Genomic DNA, 26,613 nt, shown 5'->3' on the forward strand with positions numbered 1-26,613 from the left:
TAGTGTAGGGTATAATTATATAAATTTTATTTATATTAAAGTCAAAAATATAAATATAATTCTTCAGTCGCCTCCAGGCAGTTGTGACGCAAACATTAAAATGCGATTATCTCAAACGGGAAAAATGGCGTATGGAACACTTAAGCATGACATCGACGTTATACGGTATATACAGAAAAAGAGAAAATCAGCTAAACGGATTTCGGAAAATATGCTACCATTTGGTCTATTCCAAATATAATAATGGTAAATCCGCCAGAGAAATCGCTACAATCAACTCTCATAAGCTGAGAAATGTATACAACAACATGTACCGCACCGAGAGAGAAGACAGTCTCAAACTAAAGACGTTACATGACAGGCCCAAAATAGTAAACCCACGAATTGACAGGAGAATGATAAAAGAAATTGACGGAAGACTCCAAACAGCACCAGAAAATTGCACTTTCTAATTAAAAATGATTTTGGAGTAAGTGGTAAAGTCAGCTACATAATAACAAATCTTCTTCACGAGTGACTAGGTAAAAACCATTGTCCTCCCAACACAATATACATATATACATATAAAAACTATTCAGACTTGTTACAAACAACATTTCACGCCATCTTTAGTAATGGGATGACGTTATATTTTCGGAAAACTGTAAGTATTGGTATGGGGTTGTATATCAAGGATTGACGTTGGTAACTTCCAGATTTTGGAGGAAACAATGGCAAAGGAGGTTTATTTGGATGTTTTAAAAAATTATTTAACCAACAGCGTCAAGAAATTTGGGCCTTCAAACAAGTTGCAATGTACATATGTAGATACTACCAAAACAGCGACCGTAAGCTTATTTATGTAGGACTTGATTATTATACAACTGCACAAAAGTCATTGACACCCCAGTCCATTGGAATATGACATTCCGAAACTTATTTATTAAATTCAGAGACGTTTACAAGCTGTTATTGATGTCCAGTGTGGGCATACGAAATATTTGAACCAACTTTTCGAAAAATAACGTGAAAGACTGAAAAGATGCGAATTTCGCAATTCTTTAGTTGACAGTGGAAATAATGAGTTGTTCTCCTTTTTGTTAATTTTAGGAAAATTTTTAGTGAAAGTTAGCTACTTTTTTATTTTATTTTATTAATAAACATTTGTAAGAATTAAACTGTTAGCAAAAATATTAATAATGATATTTATTTATACCAATAAAATTATTTTTTATTTAAAATTTTGTAATAATTTTGGTTTTGCAATAATTAAGTTGACTAAATGTATGTTTGGGGCAAACAAATTATATGTTTGGGTGCAAACAAATTATCTGTTTGGATGCAAACAAATTATATGTTTGTGAAATAAGAAGAAGAATTGTATTGGCCAACAGATGCTACTATGGTTTAAGTAAGCAATTTAAAAACAAAGCCACATCTCGTCAAACAAAAATAACACTATACAAAACGCTGATACTACCCGTGCTAACGTATGGCTCCGAAGCATGAGTACTTGCGCAAGCAGATATGGCAGTGCTTGGTGTGTTTGAGAGGAAAATTCTTCGAAAGATCTACGGGCCGATTTGCGTTGACGGTGAATATCGACGTCGTATGAACCACTAGCTATATCAGCTATACAAAGACATGAATATAGTTAAACGTATCGAGATGCACCGATTGCGTTGGCTAGGCCATATCATGAGAATGAGCGATGATGAACCCGCTAAAAAGGCGTATGAATACATGCCACATGGTGCACCCAGAATAAACAGGCCTAAGCTTCGATGGAGCATACAAGTGGATGAAGAAATGAAAAGGCGCGGTATTCCAAAAAGCGAAGCGAAAAACAGAGAAGAATGGAGATCTTTTTTTAGTTCGGTCTATGGAACACATGTTCTGTAATGGGCCAGCTAAGTAAGGTAGTAAGTATGTAGACTTTATTCATTGACTGTATATAGCATCCATTCTCGATCAATGTGGGATTTGTGCTTGGGTTCATTAGATTCATAAAATTGGAATGGTGTCCCAGTCCCATTTTTCAGCGCTTCATTTCAAATTATCATTCAGAATTTAAACATTCTGAAACATATAACACATCTTATCCATAATTCCTTCGAAAAAAAGACAAGATTCCCTACACCGGAAGAAATCATACAACCACATACCATAAGTCCCGGTCCACACTAGAGTGAATTTCATTAAAAAATTTCATGAAATTAGGTGTTCTTAGGTTGAATTCCCGACTACAGCAATTTTATGATTTTACTCTTCAATGGAATACGATCTATAGACGCATAATTTCATGTCAAAATGTGTGGCCCGGGACTAACAGACCCTTCTTCGTGCTTTACGGTTGGAATTGTGTGTTTACCATACCTTACTTGGCCCATCCGGCCCAAACAGGTTAAATATGCTTTCATCTGCAAAGATAACAGTCTTCCAAAACTTAAACCCCTTTCTTCGTGTTTCTGAACGAACCCCAATCGAATTTTGCTGTTTTATGATTTATGAATGGCTTTTTCAGTGCAACTCTACCATACATTAGAGTTTTTTGCCGGGTTAACCCACTTCATGAGGATTTATATGACGTTTGCGCTATGGAATTGACATTTGAAACCCAATCCGGTTAACTGCAACCGCAATATTCTCCTAATGGTTTCTGGGTTACACTTTTTGTTAAGAAGTTTCTTCGCGTCTCAGCAAGTATAGGTGAACTGAGCTTCGTGTTTTCGGCCAACTGCCGAAGCTGTTTTTCGACTTTTTGCAGACACTATTCTCAGTTTTATTATGATTTTTTGAACAGCGGATCGAGTAATATTGAGTATTTTTGCTATTTTCCTTTGAGATTTTTCCAATTCAACATGATGAACAACTAATTTTTCTTTCGGCAATCGTTGTAAGGCTTCCCATGGTCTTAATTCGAAAAAAATGATCTCTTCAACTGGCAAACTTTTGCGGAATGTGTAAAAAACTACTGTTGCAATATTGTGTTTGCAATTTCAACACTTAACAGTTATAAAATTGTAAGTACATATTAACAGTTGAATACTTTTCACTGTGAGATAGAAATCGATTTTGTTCAACAATTATTATTTTTTATCTAAATTTAACTGAATTGTACCAATTTTATTTTATTATTTTTAAGACAATTGGTCTGTCTGTACGATTTAACTGAATTGTACCAATTTTATTTTATTATTTTTAAGACAATTGGTCTGTCTGTACGATAACTTTCCCAGCAATAATTACTCAGCAAGTTCCAGGAACTTCTCTCAGTGAATTTTACTGTCTCAAGCAAGAAAATTTGCAGAAAGTTATCGAACAACATTTTGCAAAAACGTGCAAGAAAGTCAGCTGTCGCCTGGCTTCATTTTTGACATTTCGTTTCGACATTCAATTTGATATAAACACGTGTTCAATATGAAAAATAGAATTTGGCTGTAATTTTTATGTTCGGTACTAATTATTTACGAACAATTCATGTGGTATCCGATGGAATTGTAATTTTCGAATTTCGAAAAAAGATGAGTTGTGCTGAATTGTGCTAGGTTTGTGCCCATTTGTGCCGAAAAAATTTTTTCGAAATTCGAAAAAATGGCTGAGATATTCGACAAAACATTTTTTTCGAAAAAATGTTGCCAGAATTGCAATTTTCGAATTTCGAAAAAATTTAAGTTGTGCTGAATTGTGCTCAGTTTGTGCCGCAAAAATTTTTTCGATATCTCGTACCATTTTCGAAAAAACCGATATTTTCGAATACATCACAGAATTGCAATTTTCGAATTTCGAAAAAACAAAAGTTGTGCTGAATTGTGCTCATTTGTGCCGCAAAAATTTTTTCGATATCTCCTACCATTTTCGAAAAAACCGATATTTTCGAAAATACGATAGAATTGCAATTTTCGAATTTCGAAAAAACAAAAGTTGTGCTGAATTCTACTCAATTTGTGCCAACTTGTGCCGTTTAAATTTTTTCAATATCTCTAACCGTTTTCAAGATATGGTAATTTCGAAAAACCAGTATTTTGTATGAAAAATTACTGTAATTTCTGCAATAATGCAAATATCGAGATGATCTTTTTTGTGCTGAGTTCGACTCGCTGAGCACAATTTTTCGTCCATACATTGGAAATTTCCAACTTTACTCGTTACTCGCTCAAAATGAAAAAATCCTATCACAATAGGATTTTTTTAATTCTGTAAATTGTGCTGAATTGTGCTCGTCTAGCACACATTTTTCGCCTTACATTGCAAAACTCCATCTCTACTCGTTACTCGTTAAAATAGCAAATAATGTTTTTCAACGAAAAATCATTGTAATTTTTGCAAAAATGCAAATATCGAGATTAACTTTTTTGTGCTGAGTTGGATTCACCGAGCACAATTTTTCGTCCATACATTGGAAATTTCAAACTTTACTCGTTACTCGCTGAAAATGAAAAAACCTTATCACTTCCGTTTAAATAGGATTTTTTTAATTCTGTAAATTGTGCTGAATTGTGCTCGTCTAGCATACAATTTTCGCCTTACATTGCAAAATTCCATCTCTACTCGTTACTCGTTAAAATAGCAAATAATGTTTTTCAACGAAAAATCATTGTAATTTTTGCAAAAATGCAAATATCGAGATTAACTTTTTTGTGCTGAGTTGAATTCACCGAGCACAATTTTTCGTCCATACATTTGAAATTTCCAACTTTACTCGTTACTCGCTGAAAATGAAAAAACCTTATCAAATGTGTGCTAGGCGAGCACAATTTACAGAATTAAAAAATTCCTATTTAAACGGAAGTGATAAGGTTTTTTCATTTTCAGCGAGTAACGAGTAAAGTTGGAAATTTCTAATGTATGGACGAAAAATTGTGCTCGGTGAATCCAACTCAGCACAAAAAAGTTAATCTCGATATTTGCATTTTTGCAAAAATTACAATGATTTTTCGTTGAAAAACATTATTTGCTATTTTAACGAGTAACGAGTAGAGATGGAATTTTGCAATGTAAGGCGAAAAATGTGTGCTAGACGAGCACAATTCAGCACAATTTACAGAATTAAAAAAATCCTATTTAAACGGAAGTGATAGGATTTTTTCATTTTGAGCGAGTAACGAGTAAAGTTGGAAATTTCCAATGTATGGACGAAAAATTGTGCTCAGCGAGTCGAACTCAGCACAAAAAAGATCATCTCGATATTTGCATTATTGCAGAAATTACAGTAATTTTTCATACAAAATACTGGTTTTTCGAAATTACCATATCTTGAAAACGGTTAGAGATATTGAAAAAATTTAAACGGCACAAGTTGGCTCAAATTGAGTAGAATTCAGCACAACTTTTGTTTTTTCGAAATTCTAAAATTGCAATTCTATCGTATTTTCGAAAATATCGGTTTTTTTCGAAAATGGTAGGAGATATCGAAAAAATTTTTGCGGCACAAATGAGCACAATCTGAGCACAATTCAGCACAACTTTTGTTTTTTCGAAATTCGAAAATTGCAATTCTGTGATGTATTCGAAAATATCGGTTTTTTCGAAAATGGTACGAGATATCGAAAAAATTTTTGCGGCACAAATGGGCACAAACTGAGCACAATTCAGCACAACTTAAATTTTTTCGAAATTCGAAAATTGCAATTCTGGCAACATTTTTTCGAAAAAAATGTTTTGTCGAATATCTCAGCCATTTTTTCGAATTTCGAAAAAATTTTTTCGGCACAAATGGGCACAAACCTAGCACAATTCAGCACAACTCATCTTTTTTCGAAATTCGAAAATTGCAATTCCATCGGATACCACATGAACAATTCATATTAAAAAATTAATTTTATTTGATATATTGAAATAATTATGGTTATAGCGCCCATGAATTTTACGCTTCGATGTGTGATGATACCAAGAAATAAGCGGCCTAGTGAAGACATAAGCTAAGCAGGAAAATTAAGCTAAGAGCCGACTGTGTTCTCACCTTAAGCATTTACAACACACAATTAAAGGTGAAAATTTTGTATACAGAATCAAACTTGATGGAGTGTCTTATACATATATGTATGTTCATCGGGTGCCTGACAGAAGCGGGGTTCAAAGAAATAGTTTGTAAGGGTTCAAGGATACAAGAACAATATCAGATACTCGTATTGACACGAGATTAATGAGCCTAGTGAACTGATATGAGGTCTATACCAAAGAGGGATCTGACATTTGGGCAGGGATATGAAGGCTTCGCCCATATTTATGAATAACATGTTGCTATATTTTACTCCCGTGCATCAAGGATCACTCATTGTAGTCTCTAGACCTCAAATCCATTGAGTGCTTACCGAAAAAATTCGAAAGAAAGTTAAATAAACCCGTATTTTGTGCCAAAATTGCCCGAAAACTGTAATACGGGTCCAATGGGGTATTATCACCGGATTACCCCGAAATACTGGTGGATTTTCTATTTAGACCCTCGAGTAGGATCAAAATAAGTTAAAAAGTTTTTTTTTTTCAAAATAGTCTGGCTTAATCCCATTGTTGTTGTTTTAATATTTTAAAACAACTATTTTATTAGTGGAAAAGATTTAAACAACTATTTTATTAGTGGAAAAGAATTAATTGTTTTCGCAGACACTTTCGTCGGAGTTGTATGAGGTTGCCAAGGAAAAACTTCTCATTGAACTTTTTTCTTTGCTTACCTTTATACTTCGAGCTGACGATTGATGTTTGGGTATAAAAAGTTTCTTGTTGAAGAAGTTATTGAAAAATAACTTCGGTGGAGAATATCCACAAACAAGAAACAAGGGAACTGATGAGATCCAGTGGCGTGGATCGAAACTATAGTATTCCCTGCCTTACCCCTTGACGAACAATGCCAAATCTTTTCCACTAATAAACTAATAAAATTTAAAATATTAAAACAACAACAATGGGATTAAGCCAGACTATTTTGAAAAAAAACAAAATTGCAAACGCTATCCCAATAAAAAAACGCCACAATGCTTCATAAGTTAAAAAGCCTAAGTAAAGGCATGTCAACCTAATGAATTAAAAAACTGTCCTACTTTTGGCAAGAGTGTAAACTTTCTTTTGACTCTTCAAATTTTTGGTTATTTTATCAATCTTCATTTAATTCATAATTAAGCTTATGCAAGGCCTAATATTTTCTAGATTTTAATTCACCACTAAAAACTTAAAACACCTGCATTTATATTTTATATTTATTATATCCCTATACCGGTGTAATTATGCTATTAACAACTTTTTGTAAGGTGTAAACTTTCTTTTGAATACAGTGAGCGAGAAAATAAAGTTTACACCTCTCAAAGTTTTTATACCATACACCACTGTTGGAAGGGTATTATAAGTTGGTTTTGGCCTAAAAGCTTGTTACACATAGAAATAATGGTCGCATTACTTATGGGGCTTCTACGCGGCTTCAAAATAAAACTAATTAATTTAGTTCAGTTCGCCCTAAGTCATTTGGTATAAAAACCAGATATTTGAAAACTTTTTTTTATCTTCCTAAAAGAAATGTTTATCAGGGAAAAGCTTATGCGCACAGGGGTAGTGGTGTAGGGTATCACATAGTCTGCCCCGTCCCGGGTATAGTCTTTGCTCACTTGTTTTGACTGCATTGTTACATCGACATAGAGATATACGTATAAGATATAAAAGTAACTTTTTTAAGTATTTAGTGATGAATTAAAATCCAAAAAAAATATTTGATCCTTCCAACGTTTCATTAGGGAATAAATGAAGATTACCAAAATAACGAAACATTTAGTGTGTCAAAATAAAGTTTACATTTTTGCCAAACGTACGATTTTTTTTATTTCTATAACCAAATGAAGGGATATATGTATTTTTAATTTCTTTTTATTACATTCGAGCCTTCAAATAATAAATCAACGAGTGTTTTGGTGTAATCCGCTGATATTGATGTTGTTTTCATATCCCTGAATCCATAAAAGCCATTTGATGGTATGGTGATATAGCAGTGTCCAGTGATAATTCCCGTCATTACTCTAACTTCAGCTTTACTCAGGTTCAACAGAGAATTCGTTCTTTTGACTGACAGAGTTGGCCAGATGGATCTTGACACAATGCACCTAGGTTCATTATGCCATAATTCACTGTCTCTTTCGTCAGAGATAGTCTCAATACTTTGGAAAAAGTGACAAATAGGTGGTTTGATGGAGTCAGCGATTGCTAGATCTGTAGACTGCGATCCTCGTCTAGCAAATTCGTCTGCTTTTTCATTGACCATAGAATCGCAGTGTCCTGGTACTCAGCATAGTCGATAGCTGTTAGTTAGCGTTCCCAAGGCTGTTCTACACTTAAGAACGACATCAGACTTGATGCTACAGGATTTGATGGCTTTAAGAGCCGCTTGACTATCCACAAAGATAGTCACCGGTTTATCTATTTCGCTGCCTTCCAAATTGCGAAGATTTCAGCCTGGAAAACACTACAGTTGCTATGTGACCTGTAAGTGTACTCAAGACCTAGCCCCAGTACCTTCTTCCATCTTGGAGCCGTCTGTATAAAAAGTCAGACCGTCCAGAAGGGGTTACTGCGGTTCCAGTCGTCTCTACTAGGGATAACGACATCTATATTGTCAAATCTCAGGACTGGTCGCATAGTTCACATTGATAATCAGGATACATCCATGCTCATAGGCACAATCGCGCCAGAGATTCTGTTCATGCAGCCTTAGGGCACTACGAGTTGCCTGACACTTAATGCTGAGGCTCAGAGGCTTTAAGTTCAGCATTGAGTTCAGTCCAGTATTGTACCAAGGTACTTTGCCACGGGCGAGAGCTGAAGCTGCACTCGGAATGGTGGACGGGAACTTACTGGAGATCAATAACACTACGTCGTCCCCATAAGCAACAACTTTGATATCTTGATTATCCAGCTCCGTCAATATATTATTTATAACGAGTAGCCACAGCAATGGTGAGAGCACTCACCCTGCGGGTGCCTCTAGTTACTGTTTTCCTAATTTTTTTCTCCCCGATATTGGAATTTATAATCCTGCTTTTTAGCATATTATTTATCCAACATGTTAGGGTTTTAGGTGTGTTAACTTTTTTAAATGAGAGGTTGATGGATTCAAATTCTACACTGTTGAAAGCTCCTTCTATGTCTAGAAAGGCGGCCAAAGTAAAGTTTGAGTTGTCCATGTTCCTCTCAATATAACCTACCACCACATGCAAAGCAGACTCCACAGATTTGCCTTTGATATAGGAGTGCTGCGAGTTGCTTAGAGTGGCGTTGTCTACATGACTCCTAATCTCCAGATCGATCAATCTTTCGAAAGTCTTAAGGAGAAAGGATGATAGACTTTGGGAATGTAAGTAACTTTTACCTCTTTCCACAGACCCGGTACACACGGGGGAGTCAAACACGCCCTATAGATCTCCTCCGGGATCTGATATAAACGTGACGATGAAATTGAAGCATCGTCGTTGTTATACTGTCCGGTCCAGGTGATTTATATGGCTTGAAAGTGTTGACAGTCCGCTTAATTTTATTTCTTCTAACCACCTTGCCAATGGATCCGAATCTACGGCCTCTCGAATTTGGAAGTCGTCACACTCACTGTTGACGGTGTCCGCATCCTTACAGCCTGGGAAGTGGGTTCCTTCCAAGAGGTCAAGAGTCTCTGTACCAGAGTCCGTCCACGCACCATCTTGATGCTCCCGATGGATTTAGGGTTCTTGGAGAGTAATCTTCGAATCCTAGATGCGTCGTTGACTCCTATTGACTCACAGAAATTTACCCAAGACTTTTTTCTTTGCTCGCGTGATTTCACTCTTGTATTTATTGAAACTCATTTTATAAGAGTCCCAATCAATGTCGAGTTTAGTCTCATGCACCCTGTTGTACAGTCGCTTAGTGGGTTTTCTAAGTTCGCCAAGTTCCTTGTTCCACCACACCGGCTGAGATTTCTTCCCAGGGTAGTGGACAGGATTCCTTATGGAAGGGGAGAAGAACGTCTGTGAGATTATTTGCGGTCCCATTAAGTTCCTCAGCTGTTTTTATGTTAGTATTAAGAGTCAGTTGAGAACTCGTTAGTTCCGTGTATTTATCCCAGTTTGTTCTTCTCGGGTTTCTATGAGGAGCTTGGCGACCTCCGTCAGAAAAGACCCCGAAGAATATCTTCATATGATCCGAGAAGGAGCATTCTTTAGATTCCCTCCAGTTATTGATGACGGAGAAGGTTAGGTCGATGACATCCTTTCTATCCCTAATTTTAAAGGTTGGATCCAAGGCCTATACAAAGTCGGCCAATAAGCCCACCTGATTATGATGTTTGTTGTCAAAAACATTATTGTGATTTAAATTACAAAGAAACTCAAATCACAATAATGTAAAATCTATTATGTTTATTGTCAAAAGTTGTTAACAGAATTCTGAATGGCCGACCTTGTGTAGGCCTTGGTTGGATCGTTACCCCTATTACATATTCGCAGATTATATGATAAAATAAAATCGAATATAGACTCACCCCTTTTGTTGGTGTCCTTCCTGTCCCATTGGAAATGGTGAGCGTTTGCGTCGCAGGTACCCATCATCTCATCGAGCATCCTTCGGGCATCCAGGTTTGGTGGGTACGGGTATACGGATGATAGTATTGTGGCCATCCCCGTACCATGCCCCAGCCTGACCATGTCACCGTTGCTGTAATTAGATAGAAAGATTAGATTTAAGCTCTTTTTACCAACTGTACCAGTCCTCACCTTGTCCCCCTCGGACGCGGCGAAGATGTCGAAATTTGCATTGCTTAGTCCAGAAACCATATTCATATAGATATAAGTCTGCTGGACCAAGGCAATGTCTACTTCAGAGGTCGTGAGGGACAAGAGTAGTTCAGCGGCGGCATCTTAGCAGTGATGCAGATTAATCTGCAAGATGCGCAGACTTTGGCGCTTCCCCACTCTTACTGAGTTTTGTGGGGTGGACTCAGTTGAAACCGAACCCATCCTGAACCAAAGTTCAGTTTCCTTCACATTCTCTAAGATACACCTCCCCAGGGGGGTCGACCGCCACTCTTGCAACAATCCCACCGTCCTCGTTACAAGGTGCTAGACTGATAACAGTACAACCCGATGTAGTGAGGTTGGGGTTCTGTAATATTAACATCAAGAGTTCTTTGTCAGCAAGAGTTCTTTGTCTACAGTAGGTGGGGGAACTCAGGCTGAAAGAATTTTCCTGGACATTTTTATTAAATATAGCTGTAATACGTTCTAACCACAGTTTATACAGTTGGCCATTCAGAGTTCTGTTAACAACATTTGACAACAAACATAATAGATTGTTCATTATTGTGATTTGATTTCCTTTGTATTTTATGTATTTGACAGCAAACTAAATAGTCAGGGCTAACTAGTTTGGGCTGAATGGCCAACTGTATAAACTGTGGTTCTAACTATGGATCATGATTGCGCGATTTATTTGGTACTTTAAAAAATATTTATAAATATCTCTTCGCGAATGAATATTTTAAACATATTAATGTTTATAAAAATCTTTTGGCGGATCAATATTTTAGTTCATTATAATCGTTTTTTGTGTTTTAACCGCGTTCATGGGTTGGAATGAACAAAATAGATAAAATAGGAATATAGGTAGGAACATCACAATTTGTCCGTAATATCCTGCACTCGTTATAAACGTGTTCGTATGTAAAATCCTTATTAAAGCTTACTTTTTAATATTATATATCAAAATACCTGAAACAGTGCTTAAATTCGACGCTATCGGCCTGTGCTTAAAAGCAGGCCTGTAAATCCTAACAAATCGTAAGAAATTCTACTCGCGGGGTTATAATCGTGGTCGTTTTAAGAAGTTTAATGTGTGTACAAAAGGGAGGGGATGAAAGATACCAAGGAACGGTCCTGACCGGCTTTAACATGGCAAAGTCGAGGATTTATCTTGGTGCCTCTTTCATCTCAAGTGGACACCGACCTTCCCGTGGCGTCACCTGGGGTAGCTGCCTTTAACACCCGTTAAAGGTAGTGAGCTAAAATGTGCCGCGTGTTCACCCGTAAGAACGTTAAAAACTTGGGTTTGGCAAGGTTAGTAACCCTCCCCTAGAAAAAGAAGCCTACTATGAAAAAACAAAAGAAAAACAAATCCTTCTAAAGTTGACGACCCCCGCAAACGTTTTAAGGACCATGATCTGCGAATCTGCGCCTGGAATGTTCGCACTATTTATAGAGAAGGTGAAGTTTACGCATTGGCAGATGTACTTGAAAAGTACAAGGCCGACATTACTGCCATACAGGAAATACGATGGAATGCGAAAGGCGTCACAACAACACCTAAAGGTGACGCACTGTATTATAGCTGCCATGACATAAAGCATTAGTTTGGTTGCGGATTTGTATTTGGTCGGAGGTTAAACACCTGGTCTTCAGCTTCACACCAGTGAATGAAAGACTTGCTACAATTCGAATAAAAGCAAAATTCTTCAACATCAGCTTTTTTTGCGCTCATGCTCCCACTGACGACAAGGACGAATTGACCAAAGATATATTTTATGAGCGCTTAGAAGAAACATATGACCGTTGTCCTGCCCATGACATTAAAATTATTCGAGGAGATTTTAATGCCGAAATTGGAAAGGAAAATATCTTTGGCCCAACAGTCGGAAAATTCAGTCTCCACAGTGAAACATCTGACAATGGTATGAGGCTGATAGACTTCGCAGCGGCAAAAAAACATGGTAGTTAGCAGCACCAGATTTCAATATCTCGACATTCATAAGGGCATTTGGCTGTCTCCAGATCAGAAAACAAGAAATCAAATTGATCACGTGGTGATAGATGGAAGGCATTCATCAAGCGTGTTGGATGTGCGTTCGTTCCGAGGAGCAAACATAGACTCGGACCACTACCTTGTTGCAGCAAAGGTACGCACCCGGTTAAACGTAGCAAACAAAGTACGAACAGACACAACACGAAAGTTAGACATACTACCCGTGCTAATTTATGGCTCCGAAGCCTGGGTACTTGCGCAAGCAGTCATGGCAGTGCTTGGTGTGTTTGAGAGAAAAATTCTTCGAAAGATCTACGGACCAATCTGCGTTGACGGTGAATATCGACGTTGTATGAACCACGAGCTGTATCTGCTATACAACGACATCAATATAGTTAAACGTATCGAGATGCAGCGATTGCGTTGGCTAGGTCATATCATGAGAGTGAGCGAACCCGCTAAAAAGGCATATAAATACGAACCGCTTGGCGGTGCATGCAGAATTGGCAGGCCAAGGAATAGAAGGCGTAAACAAGTGGATAAAGAGATGAAAAGACGCGGTATTCCAGAGTGCGAAGCAACATATAGAGAGGAATGGAGATCTTTTCTTAGTTCGGCCTATGGAACAAATGTTCTGTAATGGGCCAGCTAAGTAAGTAAGTAATGTGTGTACAAATATTAAGAAAAATTCTTTGGGAATACAAAACATTGTTCGTTATAAACGTAGTTTCTTATAACCGATGTTCGCTTTATCTGAATTATACTGTGCAATTCCTTGTTTTAGCTTACTTTTGCATATAAAGCATTAAAGATATATAAAAAGCCCATAAGTCCACCGGTATTCATTTTTGCCTCAAAAACAGGCCAAATTACCTATAGTGGGGTGTACGAATGTGAAATTGCATACTGTGTATAGAATCCGATTCAGTGTAAGCATGGTTTTATAGGTCGATCCAATTAAATTAGTTCAATGTCCCCGACCTAATTACGTGGCAATAAATACATTATATGCTAAGGTCACTACAAAAAGTGCATCACAACATTTGAATGAAATGAATGTTAGGAAGTTACCTTAAAATATTCTCAAGTTCAACAAACATAGGGGTTGGTTAAATGGTTGGTGCAATCAATGGTCGCATGCCTGTATTCAAATACATGTCTCATCGTTAAAGGGTATATCTTATTGTGTAAGACTTAAAGTTTGCTTCCTCCTTTACCGCCACCACCCCGTCGTCGTGGTGTAAACAACGAATGAATCATTTATGTGTGTTGACACTGGCTGAACAGAAGACTTCAAGTCAACACTATCCATATTTAATTTCATTTGAATTAGATACCTTTACAAATGTCCAATACGTAGTTGACCTGTTAGGTCCTATGATAGAGCGAATCACAGTTGGTTTGTGACCTTTTGCCCGTGAAGTTTAAATATCGTTAAGAGGAATATGGTGAGCAATTATACTCGCAAAAAGAAAAAGGATGCCGTGTTCCTGAACGTTAAACCATCTATGAATGGCGTAATTGCTGTTCGGAAATATTCCAATGGTATCATGGATCAAATGCACAATGGATTTAGGAAACAAGTGTATGAAAGGGCTAACATTCGTCCGTCTCTGGCGACAATAAGTTCGACGAATCAGCAATTCATTCCCGTATGTTTTTTATTATAAACCAATGGACTGCCCTTTGCCTACTTAAAGTGTCATTTTCTACTGTCATTACTTAACAGAATGTGTTTTATCAGAATGTAGCCCCAATCAAGTGGTTCCTCTCTGTGCTTGGTGTATTACCAATGATACGTTCGGGGCCAGGCACAACCAGATTTGTTGCTCGATCGCTCCCTTTTGTCTACTGCATCGTGATTTTTATCTGTTTGTCGGTAAGAAATATGTTAAAATAATTTTTTGTCTCAAAATTTCGGGTAGGTGAATTAGAATAATGAATACCTGTAATTCGAGAAAGTATAAAGATACGATTTCCGGTTTCACCCACTAGAAACTAGAAAAACAGTCAGTTTGATTGGAAAAAGGAACCAAAAAACATATGGGGAATTTTGAGTGAAATCTGACACTTTTTCAAAAATTGGTATTTGATTTCCTCAGCAAACCATTTCAGTATATTTTCAATTTTTTTGGCTAACGGTTTCAGAGATATCGTGCCTTGAAAAGGTCGAATTCTGTAAAATCTATATGCAAAGAAATACTCATAACTTCTTTAATATTGGTCAAAATAGTTTTTTTTTGTATTGTTTGTTTCGTTATCAGCTATCTAATAAAAAATAGAAACAAATTTTTCACAGTCGGCCTGGGGATTAAAGATCAACTGTCTTTTAGAAGAAATATCGCTAATACTTGTTGGAATCAAAAATGTTCCGATACACTAAAGGGGTCCATCCATCGCTTAGTTTAAATAGCGAATTATGTTGTGATCGCTGGGCCATTGGGTAATTTTTCAGAAAAATTTTACAGCAGCCTGACATCAAAAAATCTTAAGTAGATACCGGAAATGTGACACAGGATTACATGTAAAATGTTTTGTGTCGTATCACATACGGTTGGTCATGTGCGGTTTCTTAGGACGGGTTCAAACCCCGTCAACATCAAAAAATCTTAATTAGATACCGGAAATGTGACACAGGATTACATGTAAAATGTTTTGTATCAGCCCTTGTTTTCGAGATATAGCTAAGGTCTCTATTTTACAATTTTTATCCATATTTTCGTTACCCTTGGTCAACAAAAATATTTTTTTCGGAGTTTTTAAAACATGAATGTGTTAAGACGATGTCGTGTGATCGATCTCAACTGTTTTTGCTATATTATCCATGGAAAAATATAGAAGACTCACATCGAACTTGATAAAAATTGCGTATTTTGAGTACATTAAACCATAATTACGTCATCAAGACAGGCCATGGGTATATCATATTGTACATCAAAATGTGTGGGACGTCCACGGCTTTCCAGTGACAATAGATACATATGTCAAATGGGGCGCATAATCTCAGGTTTTGGCGAGGGTCTTGAACAATTAATCATAAATTCTAGGCCACCGTTTAACAATTTTGCATAACTTACGCTATAAATCGAAGTTACGGGCCATATACAGTGAGTCACAGTAAAAGTATCCACTTGGGTTTTTAATTAAAACTGCGATTGCAAAGAGTTAATTAATGAAAGTGATTTTAATAGTACGGTTACACTAGAGTTTTTTGCCGGGTGAACCCACTTCGAGAGGATTTATTTGACGTTTGCGCTATGGAATTGACATTTGAAATCCAAACCCACTGGGTTAAGTGTAATCGGGGTATAATATTAATAAAATAAAATTGGAAATATTCTGGTAAATTCAGATAAAAAATAATTGGCAAACAACAACATATTTACCTTACAGTGAAAAGTATCCACCTGGCAATACTTACAATTTTATAACGGTTAAGCGTTATTCTTGTGTTAATAGCTGTGTCTTTTTACGTGACAATTTTTAATAATTATTACAAAAAGTTACTTAGTCTGTGTTTAGACACACAAATTTCTCGGGAAAGTAAATTGAGTATTTGGGAGAGAGCGGAGAAGAAAGAGCTCCTCAATACTCTTTCCTACCCCCTATTGCCTAAAAACTGAATTTACTTTCCCGTGTGTCTAAACACGGACTTAATGCTGTCTTTTTACACAAAAGTTCAGATATAATTATTGATTCTTTTATTAATATATTAATAATTATTTTTTATTTATTTTGCTTAAAATTGAAGAAATTTTTCATTGTACTGGAGTTAGTGTTTCTTTCATACATTGGCGCCAATGTCTTTGTTTTGGTAATCAACTGTTACCTTGCTAAAGTTTACTAAATGCTGTCCTTTTACTTTTTTCTCAATTTTCGTATCAAAGAGTAAAATCTCTCTTACTTTCTGAAAAGAAGTTACTGAATAATTATTACTGAAAAAGTAAAAAAGACACAACTAATATTAGGTGTGTTCGTTTACTCAACAATTTGTACAAGTTCAGCAACTTCTTGTAATCGGCTAAGGTCTTTTGCATTCTACTGTAGAGTAAGCGAACAACATCCAGTAACAATTTGTACAAATCTTGAGTAAACGAACACACATATTGCAACAGTTGTTTTTTTACACATTCCGAATAAGTTTGCCAGTTGAGAGATCATTTTTCTTCGAATTACACCATGAGACCCCATATAACGATTACCGAAAGAAAATTAGTGATTCATCATGCTGAACTGGGAAGATGCCAAAGGAAAATATCAGAAATACTCAATATTGCTGAATATGAGAATGGAAACACACCAACTTTACGGGTCGAATGCTATTTCGATTCTAAATTTATTTTAAAATATTTTACTTAAGAGCTACATAAACTAATCTAACCTAGCGTAATCTTAGCCACTCAGTTTAACAGAGCACATGGAGGGTTGTTTGTCCCTACACTTAAATGTGCATCTTGCCTACTGAGTGTATCGATCTCTCCGTGTGTGGACTTTATCTTATTATTTATTATTAGTGCACACACAAATTGATTTTACGACCGCTCATAATCTTCTATATATATAAATGAGCTTGGTGATAAGTGATTGACTGACTGACTGACTCATCATCAACGCCCAGCCAAAACGGCTAAAGCTAGGAGCTTGAAATTTTACCAGTGGGTCACTGTTGATGCAAATGTGCGAGATAAGGCCGGGTTTTAGAAAATTCGTCCTGGAACCACAAAAAATAATAACAACAAAAATCCTTATTTTTCATTACTATTACGTACTTATTCACTTAGTTGGCCCTCCGCAAGACATGTGTAAAATTAACAATGCCATAACTTCTTGATATCGTAAGAGATCACACATAATTTCAAATTTTGTAGTTTACTTCTAGGCGCACTTATTTTATCGTAAACCACTAAATAATAGAAAGACAAGACATTTGTTATCATCTTCCATTGCAACAGATGTCGCAGTTGGTGATAATGGTGTATAAACATCAATTACGCAAATGAACAAATGAGTTGCTGTTGAAGACAACATTAGGGGAATAAATTCAGAAATCGGCCAGAAATAACAACAACTAAAAACTGTATGGACCTGACTTTTTGGTAATAACTAAATGTTTGCAAATCAATGAAAGTGCAATAGAATTGTGCATATTACCACGATTTATTTGCAATTAAGAATTTTATCGTATATGGAGATGTACAGTCATAACTATTCAATTTTCAATTTCAAAATCTGTAATTTGATGAAATCGCTAAATAATTAATGAAATCAATAATAGGCCCCAGGAATATAGGAATATAGGAATTTGGTATGGAAATCAAGGTTGGGAAGTGGTGCTTCTAAAAGGAAATGGTTTGGAAAATTACCAATCATGTGTACGAAAAGTACTAAATTTAGTACAATTTAGATTTGGGTGAACGTAAAGAGCTGGAAACCTGAAATTTGGAATTAAGGTTACTGTTGTAGTGTAGGATTGAGATATGAGGGTAGTTTTGGAAATTCGTGCTTATGTGTACGAAAAGTACTAAATGGTACTAAATTTGATACAATGGGGATTTGGGTGAACGGATAATAGCTGGAATCTCGAAATTTGGAATTGAGATTACTGGTGGGGTGTAGGATTGAGGTAGTTTTGAAAATTCGTACTTATGGGTACGAAAAGTACTAAATGGTGCTAAATTTAGTACAATTTGGATTTGAATGAACGGATAGAGCTGGAAACCTGAAATTTGGAATTAATATTACTGTTGAAGTGTAGGATTGAGATATGAAGGTGGTTTTGGAAATTAGTACTTATGTGTACGGAAAGTACTAAATGGAACTAAATTTTGTATAATGGGGATTTGGGTGAACGGATAGCGCTGGAATCTCTAAATTTGGAACTGAGATTACTGGTGGAGTTTAATATTGTGGAAGTTTTGGAAATTCGTACATAGGGTACGAAAAATACTAAATAGCACTAAATTTGGTACAGTTTCGATTTGGGTGAACGGATAGGGCTTGATTCCTCAAATTTGGACTGAGGATCACTGATGAAGAGTAAGAAAGATGCACCAAAGGGTTTTTGGAAACTTGAGTGTACGAAAAGTAATAATTGGTACTAAATTTAGTACAATTTGGATTTGAGTGAACGGATAGAGCTGGATTCCTGAAATTTGGAATTGATATTACTGTTGGAGTGTAGGACTGGGGAAGTTTTGGAAATTCTTACTTATGTGAATGAAAAGTACTAAATGGTACTAAATTTGGGACAATGGGGATTTGGGTGAACGGATATAGTTGGAATCTCGAAATTTGGAATTGAGATTACTGGTGGGGTGTAGAATTGAGGTAGTTTTGAAAATTCGTACTTATGGGTACGAAAAGTACTAAATGGTACTAAATTTAGTACAATTTGGATTTGGGTGAACATATGTATGTAGCTGGAAACCTGAAATTTGGAATTAAGATTACTGTGAAGTGTAGGACTGAGATATGAGGGTGGTTTTGAAAATTCGTACTTATGTGTTCGAAAAGTACTAAATTTGGTACAATAGGGATTCGAGTGAACGGACAGAGCTGGAATCCTGAAATTGAGATTACTGTTGGATCATAGGATTGGGGAAATTTTGGAAATTCGTATTTATGTGTACGAAAAGTACTAAATGGTACTAAATTTATTACAATTTGGATTTGGGTGAACGGATAGAACTGGAATCCTGAATTTTAAGTATCAAGGTTGGGAAATGGCGTTGAAATAAGGAAATGGTTTTGGAAGTTCGTATTTATGATTACGAGCAGTACTAAATTTGGATTTGGGTGAACGGATAGAGCTGGAATTCTAAAGTTTAGAATTAAGATTACTGTAGGGGTGTAGGATTGAGATAGTTTTAGAAATTCGTACCTTTGAGTACGAAAAGTACTAAATGGTACTAAATTTGGTACAATTTGGATTTGGATGAACGGATAAAGCTGGAATTCTGAAATTTGGAACTAAGATTACTGTCGGACAGTAGAATTGAGGTAGTTTTGGAAATTCGTACTTATGGGTACAGAAAGCACTAAATTCGGTACAATTTGAATTTTAGTAAACGGATAGTGTTGGAATTAGGAATTAAGATTACTGTAGGAGTGTAGTATTGAGGAAATTTTGAAAAGTCGTACGTGTGCGTACGAGAAGTACTAAATGGTACTAAATATGGTACAATGTGGATTTGGGTGAACGGGTAGAGCTGGAATCCTGAAATTTTTGTTTGGGAAAGAAATGGTACTAAATTTGATACAATTTGGATTCGGGTGAATTAATAGAGCTGGAATCCTGAAATTTGGAATTACGATTACAGTCGAAGAGTAGGATTCAGGTTGTTTTGAAAAAGCAAACTTATGGTTACGAAAAGCACTAAATGGTACTAAATTTAGTACAATTTGTATGTAGGTGAACGGATAGCGGTGGAATCCTGCAATTTGAAAGTATGATTATTGTAGCCCTGTTGCGTTGAGGAAGTTTTGAAAATTGGTACGAAAATTCTAAATTGTTCTAAATTTAGTACAATTTTAATTTGGTTTAACGGATAGAGTTTGAATCCTGAAATTTGGAAGTAAGATTACTACTAAAGTGAAGGATTGAGGTAGTTTTGGAAAATCTTTCTTATGGGTACGAAGAGTTCGACGTGATACTAAGTTTGGTACAATTTGGAATTGGACGAACGGATACAGCTGGAATCTTGAGATTTGGAATTACTGTAATTATTATGGAATTTACTGTAATTATTTTGTATTAATGTCCGTGTATGGCTGAGATATGTCGTCGAAATACGTACCATAAGTATACGAAAATTACTTAATGGTACTCAATTTGTTTTTGGGTGTAGGGACAGTGCTGGAATTTTTATTTTTTGGAGTTAGGGTGTGTATTGGTGTGCAACGTTGATCTCGCTGTTAATGTGTAAGGGTGAGATACGGCTGATCTTTTTTAAAAACGAACTTAAGGGGTACGTACAGTACTAAGATAAAAATAAATATTGATTAAAATTGGTATTAGTGCGACCAAATTTTCAGTGTTTGTCATTTCCATATTATATATTGTTTATTTGTTTTTTTTATATCCTTTCCGCATACGAAGTAGCGGGCATTTTGCTAGTTTTCCATACATTACAAATGCATTAAACACTTATCGTCTGTGCTAGCGCGCAATTTGGGTTTTTATGGCACTGGGAAACTTATATTTGGAATATTTATTTTTAATTCTGTGATTTTTCCCAGTGCCCAAAACTGACCCAAAAATATGTACAATTTATTTGTACATTCTCCCGGGCGGCTTATATATAAATATTTGATGTGGACTGTATTACGTGTGCATCGCAGTATTCGCATCGCCGTCTAGGTCACGGCCCCAACGAATGACATCAACCATCTCTCTAACCTATATCTCTTGTCAGTTCCTCCACCTTTGTCCCCTGGCTTCATTCTCCACGTCATCAGCATGTTTTTCTTCGCCCTCTTCCTCCAACGTAGCAGAACTTCCTTCGATCGTGGCAGGTTGGCTTGCTCGTCATATCTTCCCAAGTTCATCATCTTCCAACGCAATCTCTTGTATTGGTTTCCAATGTTCTGTTCCGCTTTTTGTTGTTGGGATCTTCGCTGTCGAAACGAGCTCCCATGTTGCCATTATTCGCGGCACTTTCCTCCAGTCTTTTTATCCTAGTTAGTTCAATTTGGGCCACGTTAGTTTGTCTCTTTTCTTCATTGCCGTCTGCTCTATCGGGCATTTCTTCGCCGCTGTAGTCAGTACTACCTTCTTCATTCTCGGCATGGGTTTCTTCTTCCTCGCCCAGGTCATCTTCTTCGGAAACGTCTTGATTGATTGCATTTGTGCCATGTACAAGGTCATGATCCTCATTTCTTTCTTCATCACCGCTTCCCGTGTCTATTCCAGCATTATCGTTGGGGTGAACATCACCTTTTAACACTTCAGGATTTTCCACGTAATCCTCAACTTCATTAAATTCAGCTTCATCGATATCTACTGCGTCCATTAAATCTTCGTGAAAGGATTCGTTTGCACATATGTCTGGGCTATGTGCTCCAATGAACTGCTGTTGCAACGATTCTTCTTTCATCTGTCGTTTTCCAAAGTAGAAACTGTTGCTGGTCATTTCCTTTCGTAATCGTTGCACTCCAGCTTCCAAATTGGCTATATCCGAAACATGACGTGTACGCTCAATGTCTAGCAAATTCTCCAAATCCCATATACGGGAATTCAGTGTAGTATTTGCAGATCCCAGTTCGGTAATTTGATTATTTAAGCTATCAATACATTTACGAGCAGCAACTAATTCTTCATTGATTTCCTGTGAATGGATTTTATCCTTGGACGTAAGTTCTTCCCGTAGACTCAGCATGTCGTTTTCTAAATTACTACGGGTCAGTATTTCATTTTCCAATTGTTCGCGTAGAATCGCCATTTCTTTTTTCACTTCCTCAAGGCCCTCCATGGCTTTGTTGCGGTCAACGATTGCAGCATTGTATTTGGCCTTTACTTTAGTAATTTCTTCCTCATTCTGAGGACTTGCCGGCGGGAACAGTTTCCATAAATCATATTTCCGGCTGGCCTCGCTAATGCACCTATCGCATTCGCAGTCGTGGAAATAAAATAGCCAATATATTCTGGCCTTCTCGACCATTTCTCCATCACATTCCCTAAACATGTCCTCTCTTTCTGTATTTATGGGACATGTTATGTCTCCTTCCACAACTTTACCACATTTTGTAAAGCGCACAGACTCAGGATCAGTTTTTTGCTCCAATTCGGGGTACCTTGGGAATACAATTTTGGCGCACTCTTCAATTTCTCTCGCTTCCTCCTCCGGGCTCAAAAAAGAGTACGCGTTTACCAGACTCCAATACGATGGTGGTTTTATCAGCTCCTCAATCTCAATTTTTTGATCGCTCTTGCTTTCCCACGCTCGTCTCCTCGTCGCCAATAGCTTATAGGCTACGACGAGACTTTCATCCACTTTCCTAGACAGATTCTCGTTCTCTTCTGGACTGTCTGCATATCGAAATGCTTGCTGGAGAACGTAGTACGTATTTTCCACCAGTGTTTTATACGTATTTACATTCTTGATATTTTTAAAATTGGTTGGTGAAGCCAATTTCGTGCAGAAATAATCTGCCAGTTCCATAATATTTTTTTCGAAACCCATTATTATTTTTTTTTAATTGGGACTTGTATGTGTCCTCTTTTCTCTTAATTTGTATTTTTTTAAGATTTTGCCCCTCTGGCTTTTCTCAATCTTTTTATTTTGCCCCTATGGCTTTTTATAGTTTTTTCTTTTTTCTTTTCATTTTTGCCCCTATGGCTTTTTCTAAAATATTGTTTCTGCCCCTATGACTCTTTACAATATTTATATTTTTGTTTTGATTGCCCCTATGGCTTTTTTTATTCAGCAATTCCCTTCTTTTCTAGAGAAGAGCTGATTTTAATATTTTTATAAGGATTCTACTGAGTCTCTTACCACTGGTGGGGGAAAACTCAGTTCTTGAATCATTTTTATTTAGTGGCTAGTTCGATCACAAACCTACAATACAAAGATCAAAATGAATATGAGAAAAGAAAAGACACCAACCTAACGGTTCGAATGCTATTTCGATTCTAAATTTATTTTAAAATATTTTACTTAAGAGCTACATAAACTAATCTAACCTAGCGTAATCTTAGCCACTCAGTTTAACAGAGCACATGGAGGGTTGTTTGTCCCTACACTTAAATGTGCATCTTGCCTACTGAGTGTATCGATCTCTCCGTGTGTGGACTTTATCTTATTATTTATTATTAGTGCACACACAAATTGATTTTACGACCGCTCATAATTTTCCATACATTACAAATGCATTAAACACTTATCGTCTGTGCTAGCGCGCAATTTGGGTTTTTATGGCACTGGGAAACTTATATTTGGAATATTTATTTTTAATTCTGTGATTTTTCCCAGTGCCCAAAACTGACCCAAAAATATGTACAATTTATTTGTACATTGCAGAAATCTGTTTGGTTCGGATGGACCATACGGCAAATACGGACTTGGACCCTAAACACACAATTTCAACCGTAAAGCAAGGAGGATGGTCCGTTATGGTATGGGGTTTTATACGTGCTTCCGGTGTAGGGAAGTTTTTCAAAGGAGTTATGGATAAGATGTGTTATTTAAACATTCGGAATGATAATTTGAAATGTAGCGCTGAAAAATGGGACTGGGACAACACTCCAATTTTATCAATCTATTGACCCCAAGCACAAATCACACCTTGATCGAGAATGGATGCTACACAACTGTTCAAAGGTGATTCGAAGACCCCCCCAATCCCCGGATTTGAATCATATTATGGAGAATAAGAAGTCATAACATACATACGAGTACATTGACTGTCACTGAAAATGAAATGAAATGGAAAGTCCCGTATTAGCCAGGCTTGCCCTATATTAGACTAGTCTTTAACGGCGTTGCCAGGATAGAGGTAAAAATCAGGTTATAGAAGAAAATTGTTTGCACTTTTCATTGAAAATGGTTTTTAGAAATATTGTTAGCAATGTCTTGACCATGTACCCCCTAAAAAGGTACCTCCCGAATTTTGGTATTTTCAAGGTTTTGGCCTCAATATTCCACCAAAAAGGCTCAAATTTGGTATTTAGTCTTCATTGTGGGTATACAACTTTCCCCTAGAAATTTGTCGGTACAGGTCCACGCCTTCGGGTAGCCCATAGAACGGTACCTCACGATTTTCGGTATTTTGAAGTTTGTGGCCCCAACAACCCACTAAAATGGCTGGGTACACGTTTCGATATAGCCCCCATAAAACGGAATCTCCCGATTTTCGTAATGCGTCAATATGCCACCGAAATGACTGATTTTTTTTTTAGACTTCCATGGGGTTATAACATTTTCCAAAAGAGAATTATCAGTATAGGTCCATGCCTTCCTATTGCTGTATTTAGTCTTCTTCATAAACGAAAGGAAACTATTTGTTCCCGGCCGAACTTAACGCTTTGTTGGTGCTTGCTAGTGTGGCCGTTCATTTTTGTCATTCATCATGCAACCGCAATTTTTTTGTGGTTGCTGGACGGTTGGACAGTTATCGATAATTGCGAAAAATCGACATTCAAAACTGACAATGTGTACTTTAGTCTTATGCCAGACTATGAAAATTTTCATTGAAAACGTTTTGCATTTTCTTCCAAATTTTCATTGACGTCTACACACATACATACATATATGAAATCATATGAAAATTTTGATATTCTGTTTCTATGAAAATATGAACAAAGACATAAATACAACTAAGACTTGACAAAATGCATGCAACAAAAAAATGTTTACGAAACTTTGTATGGAAACATTACCTTTAACAGGTTGCAGTTAATTCAAAATCGCAACCAAGAAGGAACATTTCATGTAATGGTATCAGAAACGAAATTTATGAATTCAAGGATCTATTCAAGAATAATTCTATGTCAATTGGATCGGTAAATTCGGTTAAATACGTAAAAATGTATAAAAGAAAAAAATGTTATATCACCATATCGTGATATAACTTTATGTTAAATTCAAAAGCCATTCACTGAAGAATGATAGCAAAAAAATGTCTTATCTTGTTGTATTTATGTCTTTGATATGAAATGAAAAATTTTACTGCTATGCCTAAATACGACCGTATTCCCAGGGCGTGTGTGGTGAAAAAAGTAGAACACATGTATTCTTATGAGAACTACCGAAATACGTCGAGCGTATACTTTTTGTAAGTTGAACATTTTCAACTTTGACAGAACGTACGATATGTTTTTGTATATATGTATGTGTGTGTTTTGTATTTTGAAAACAAAAGCCCAACAAAACATGAAATACAATTTATTACAAAAGAAAAATGTTTGTTTTACGAAAGAAAACATTTAATAAAGTTTCAGTCGCGGTTTTCGCGTTTTAAATGGGATTTCGGATTCAACGTATTTGGGTAATACGGACGCTCAGAGAGCGTTGTTGTGGTAGGTAGGTGAATATTTTTTGTACGTCACGACTTAAATTAGGTATAGCTGTTATAAAGGAAAAAACTGTCAAATGAAAAAATTATAAAGAAAATATTTTTCATTTCAAATTTTCATAGAACATGAATCCAGCCCCAGGTCTAGAATTTATCATGAAATTTTCAAGACCCTCGCCAAAATCTGAGATGTTACGCACCTTTCGACATCTTTCTTTTCACCTGAAGATAGCCGCGAAAGTCCCACGCATTTTGACGTACAATATGATATGCCTATGGCATGTCTTGATGACGTATACATATATGTATGTATGTAATTATGGTTTAAAGTACTCAAAATACGCAATTTTTACAAAGTCCGACATGGGTCTTCTGCTTCCGGTTTTGAAAATAACTCGACAATTTGACAAAAGTCGTGTTGACCACGGGAAATTTAATTTGTTGTTATAGGTCCACGTTTTGATATAGCCCCAATAGAATGATACCTTCAGTTTTTCCACATTTTTAAGGTTTTTTCATCATTATCACACCGAAATGGCTGAAATTTCGTATTTAGTCTTCGTTAGGAGCGTTAAACTTCCCCCATACATTTTTAGCTATATGCCCACTTTTTGATATAGCCCCCATAGAATTTTGCCTTCCGATTTTCTGTATTTTCAAGGTTTTTAGCTCGTTATCAGACCGAAATGGATGAAATTTCGTATTTATCTACGATGGGAGCGTTGAACGTGGTTGAAATACTCAAGAAATGTAAGCTAGTATTACACTGAGGCAATTTGCCATCGCCGAAAGTTTTGATGTTCTGGTGCTTACCACTGCAAAAGTTTTATTCGAAAAATGATTAAAACAATTCAATATCGTTGTGGAGAGTATAAAAAGTTT

General features: G+C 36.4%; 1 protein-coding gene across 1 annotated transcript in view; it reads left to right on the forward strand.

Moving 5' to 3' along the window:
* The first annotated feature begins 14,112 nt into the window (after window positions 1-14,112).
* Gr63a (Gustatory receptor 63a) overlaps window positions 14,113-26,613 on the forward strand; it is a 30,933-nt gene continuing 18,432 nt past the window's right edge. The window contains exons 1-2 of the mRNA XM_073984754.1: window positions 14,113-14,372; window positions 14,450-14,599. Of these exons, the coding sequence (XP_073840855.1) occupies window positions 14,166-14,372; window positions 14,450-14,599 (357 nt within the window). The 5' untranslated portion in view covers window positions 14,113-14,165. The remainder of the gene's footprint in view (window positions 14,373-14,449; window positions 14,600-26,613) is intronic.

The sequence above is a fragment of the Musca autumnalis genome, unplaced genomic scaffold, assembly GCF_047663935.1.
Source record: "Musca autumnalis isolate F117 unplaced genomic scaffold, ASM4766393v1 scaffold_4, whole genome shotgun sequence".
In the NCBI taxonomy this organism is placed as follows: domain Eukaryota; kingdom Metazoa; phylum Arthropoda; class Insecta; order Diptera; family Muscidae; genus Musca; species Musca autumnalis.